General features: G+C 56.8%; 2 protein-coding genes across 2 annotated transcripts; one reads left to right on the forward strand and one right to left on the reverse strand.

Annotated features, from left to right (window-relative positions):
- Positions 1-211: 211 nt before the first annotated feature.
- Positions 212-1,154, reverse strand: Fam229a (family with sequence similarity 229 member A). The gene is made up of 3 exons (XM_005079491.4): positions 836-1,154; positions 611-757; positions 212-480 (listed from the first exon to the last, which is right to left on the reverse strand). The coding sequence occupies exons 1-3, from the start codon at positions 970-972 to the stop codon at positions 378-380; spliced, it is 387 nt and encodes a 128-aa protein (XP_005079548.1). The 5' UTR covers positions 973-1,154; the 3' UTR covers positions 212-377.
- A 228-nt stretch (positions 1,155-1,382) lies between these two features.
- On the forward strand, positions 1,383-2,949 carry Tssk3 (testis specific serine kinase 3). Its single transcript, XM_005079490.4, has 2 exons — positions 1,383-1,690; positions 2,232-2,949. Exons 1-2 carry the CDS (start codon positions 1,546-1,548, stop codon positions 2,891-2,893), a joined length of 807 nt encoding a protein of 268 aa, XP_005079547.1. The 5' UTR covers positions 1,383-1,545; the 3' UTR covers positions 2,894-2,949.
- Positions 2,950-3,425: the final 476 nt, after the last annotated feature.

The raw sequence follows: 3,425 nt of genomic DNA on the forward strand, positions 1-3,425 counted from the left end.
AAGGCGCGCTCCCCCATCTCCCTGCTTTTCTATGGTCTTAAGCGACCTCCTGTGAAAGGACCATTCGCCCTCAAATGGTCGAGACCTACAGGTTGAGAGGGAGGCTGGTCTGAGGGAGGAGGCAGCCCAAGGGATAGCCGGGTGACACTGGCTAGCGCAGAGCAGCCCGTGGGCCCAATCCGACGGATACACATACACGGCCAGCCCGGAGTGGAAAGAACAGTTTATGCTGTGCTTTATTAAAATGTGCATCATTCTTTTATTTTAAAATGTGCATCATTGTCTCGTGCTCGGCGCGTGCGACCTCAGCGTGGTGGCCCGCGGCTGGCCTCGTCCTGCCCGGCTCCTGCGGAGCTGCCGTGCGTGCGCAGGCGCACTCAGGTGGCACGGGCCCGAGGGCTCCCGCCCATGGCCAGGTAGACGTCGATGGGCACGTGCAGCAGCGTCAGACAGTGGCAGCCCGGGCAGCGTCGGAGCGGCCTGGCGAAAGCGGCAGGCGACAGGGGGCGCATAGTGTTGGAGTGTGCCCGGGGGTGCACCTGGGGTCCTCTGGGGTAGGGCCCTGGGGATGGCGATGGGGCGGGGCCGAGGGGCAGGGCATTGGCCTCACCTGACAGGGTTATGATCCGTAGCTACAGGCTCCGGGCTGTCCTGGGACTCGGGGGCGGAGGCAAGGCCAGGGGAGTCTCCGGCCTCAATGGGGAATCTTCGACCCTGTGGGGTCTCCTGGGCACTCATGTCCAGGCCCCGGGGCACTCTGCGCGGGGAGTGGCGGTCAGGCGGCTGGGGGCCCTGGGCGCTCCCTGCCCGTGCCGCCTCCTGTGTCGTGGCTTACCTGCCGGAGGCCGAGGCCGGTCCCAGGCTGGAAGCAACTGCCCGAGCCCTGGCCGCGGGAGGACGCTCCGGTCCAGGCGGAGCCTGGCAGGTGTCTGCTGCTCGCTGGGGCCCCAGCGTCGAAGGGGAGGGCTGCATTGTGACCCCGGTCTGTGGGTGCTGACCTCACACAGCCTGTTCTCGCTGGAATTCTAGGCTGTCCCAGGCCATTCGGGCATTTAGTGAGGGCCTGAAGCCAGAGGGCTCTGGCGACCGCATCTTGGTGACTGATTTGCACTATCCCCCAACAGCTCCATGAAGACTTCGGAGATAAGGGTTACCGAGCCCACATGGAGAAGGCCCGCATCCCCGGCCTACACAGTCACCCGGGCCCCTTCTCTGGCACTGTTACCACTAGCTGCCTTACTCATGAATGATTTAAACCAGGCTGGAGTTTGCTGGTGGTGGTGAGGGAAAGTAGGGACACTGCCCATGTTGTCTGAGGGTCACACAGCATTTACATCACAATTGCACAGGAGTTTAAAAATGTCTGGTCCTCTCCCTCCCCACCACCCGTGGCTGTGTCCAGACGGAGAATGTTCTAGCCCTGGAGGCAGCTGTGGATGAAGTCCTTGGGGGGAAAAGAAGCAGGCCAAGGGCGATGGTGGAGTAGAGCTGCCTCGAGGAGGCAGCATGAGCTGAGAGGGTGACAAGGAGGAGGCGCTACACAGCATGGAGGACTTTCTACTCTCCAATGGGTACCAGCTGGGCAAGACCATTGGGGAAGGGACCTACTCAAAAGTCAAAGAAGCATTTTCCAAAAAACATCAAAGAAAAGTGGCAATTAAAATTATAGACAAGATGGGAGGGCCAGAAGGTGAGCTGGGGCCCTTTGGAGGGTGGGCTAGCCAACGGTGGCAGGTGCTTCTCTCAGTTCTTCCCTGCTAGTCAGAATGGCATTAAGCCACACGACTCCCCTGAGGTCTGTAGTGGCCCTGGGAATGCGGGGAATCCAGGATCGTTGCATCTTCCCACATCCACAAAGCACAAGGCAAAGCGGCCTCAGGTTTTGCTATCCCACGTGCTGGCTAGAAGATGACAGGAACCTGTGCCAGGTGGAGACGGGACAGGAAGACAGGGCTCCTGGGAAGAATCCTGGGATTCAATAGCTTTGTCTGGTTTCTAAGCACCCCTTTATCTGTGGTCTCATGGGCTGCAGGGAGGAGGTTCCAAGGATGAGTTAGCCCTGAAATAATAAAAGGGTACTTGCTGCTAGAACATCTGAGACTATTCAGGGAGTCAAGGAGGGACAGATAGACATGGTGGGTGTCCAGAAGCCAGGAAACAGGAGTCCGGAGCGAGGAAATGAGACCCTTATGATTCTGATAGCCCCCTTTGCCTCCCCGCTTGCCCTGCAGAGTTTATCCAGAGATTCCTGCCTCGGGAGCTCCAGATTGTTCGTACCCTGGACCACAAAAACATCATCCGCGTGTATGAGATGCTGGAGTCGGCAGATGGAAAAATCTACCTGGTGATGGAACTGGCTGAGGGAGGGGATGTCTTTGACTGTGTGCTGAACGGAGGGCCACTTCCCGAGAGCCGGGCCAAGGCCCTCTTCCGCCAGATGGTTGAGGCTATTCGCTACTGCCATGGCTGTGGCGTGGCCCACCGGGACCTTAAGTGTGAGAACGCCTTGTTGCAGGGTTTCAACCTGAAGCTAACCGACTTTGGCTTTGCCAAGGTGCTACCCAAGTCACGCAGGGAGTTGAGCCAGACCTTCTGTGGCAGCACAGCCTATGCCGCTCCCGAGGTACTACAGGGCATACCCCATGATAGCAAGAAAGGTGATGTCTGGAGCATGGGTGTGGTCCTGTATGTAATGCTCTGTGCAAGCCTACCTTTTGATGACACAGATATCCCCAAGATGCTGTGGCAGCAGCAGAAGGGGGTATCCTTCCCCACTCATCTGGGCATCTCAACTGAATGCCAGGACCTGCTCAAGCGGCTCCTGGAACCAGACATGATACTCCGGCCTTCAATTGAAGAAGTTAGTTGGCACCCATGGCTAGCAAGCACTTGATAAAAGCAATGGCAAGTCCTCCCCAATAAAATAGGGGGAGAAAGCAAACCCAAAAACCCGCTTCTAAAATGGTGATATCTTACACTATAAGTTCACTTACTCCATAGCTTACTTCCATCTCCCCAACATGGCCCCACAAGCCCCTTACCAAGACATCTTTCCTCTAACAATGCCCCTGGAACCAAGGGCCTTACCCAGATTTTTATTAATGGTCCTCTAACGATGCTTATAAGTGTTAAAGCTCATTAAATTAGACCCTAAAATCATCATGGATGGGGTGAAGAGAGGAGGAACAAGACCCATTGGAACCACTCAGGTGCTGCAACTTGCTTTCCAAATAAAAGCAAAAGCATTTGGGATGCAGAGACGGAGAGGCTGGTCGGCTCATGCCTTTCTCAGACCAGAGGCCTCAGGAGCCAGTCTAAACCCCACCTGTGCTCCCGGCTCCAGGCAGGAAGTCACATGTGCAGTTGCAGAAGCCTTTCCAGTATGGCTGCCAAGGGGGACAGAAACATCCCCAGACACTTCTGGC

Source organism: Mesocricetus auratus, unplaced genomic scaffold (assembly GCF_017639785.1).
Source record: "Mesocricetus auratus isolate SY011 unplaced genomic scaffold, BCM_Maur_2.0 Super-Scaffold_100014, whole genome shotgun sequence".
Taxonomy (NCBI): domain Eukaryota; kingdom Metazoa; phylum Chordata; class Mammalia; order Rodentia; family Cricetidae; genus Mesocricetus; species Mesocricetus auratus.

What these genes read in the sequence shown, in the direction of transcription:
- Fam229a (XM_005079491.4), bottom strand. Translation starts at nt 972, where the DNA reads ATGCAGCCCTCCCCTTCGACGCTGGGGCCCCAGCGAGCAGCAGACACC. An exon ending in CCGGCCTCGGCCTCCGGCAG is followed by an intron (nt 758 to 835) that starts GTAAGCCACGAC and finishes CTCCCCGCGCAG; the next exon opens with AGTGCCCCGGGGCCTGGACA. An exon ending in ACGGATCATAACCCTGTCAG is followed by an intron (nt 481 to 610) that starts GTGAGGCCAATG and finishes CGCTTTCGCCAG; the next exon opens with GCCGCTCCGACGCTGCCCGG.
- Tssk3 (XM_005079490.4), top strand. Translation starts at nt 1,546, where the DNA reads ATGGAGGACTTTCTACTCTCCAATGGGTACCAGCTGGGCAAGACCATT. An exon ending in CAAGATGGGAGGGCCAGAAG is followed by an intron (nt 1,691 to 2,231) that starts GTGAGCTGGGGC and finishes CTTGCCCTGCAG; the next exon opens with AGTTTATCCAGAGATTCCTG.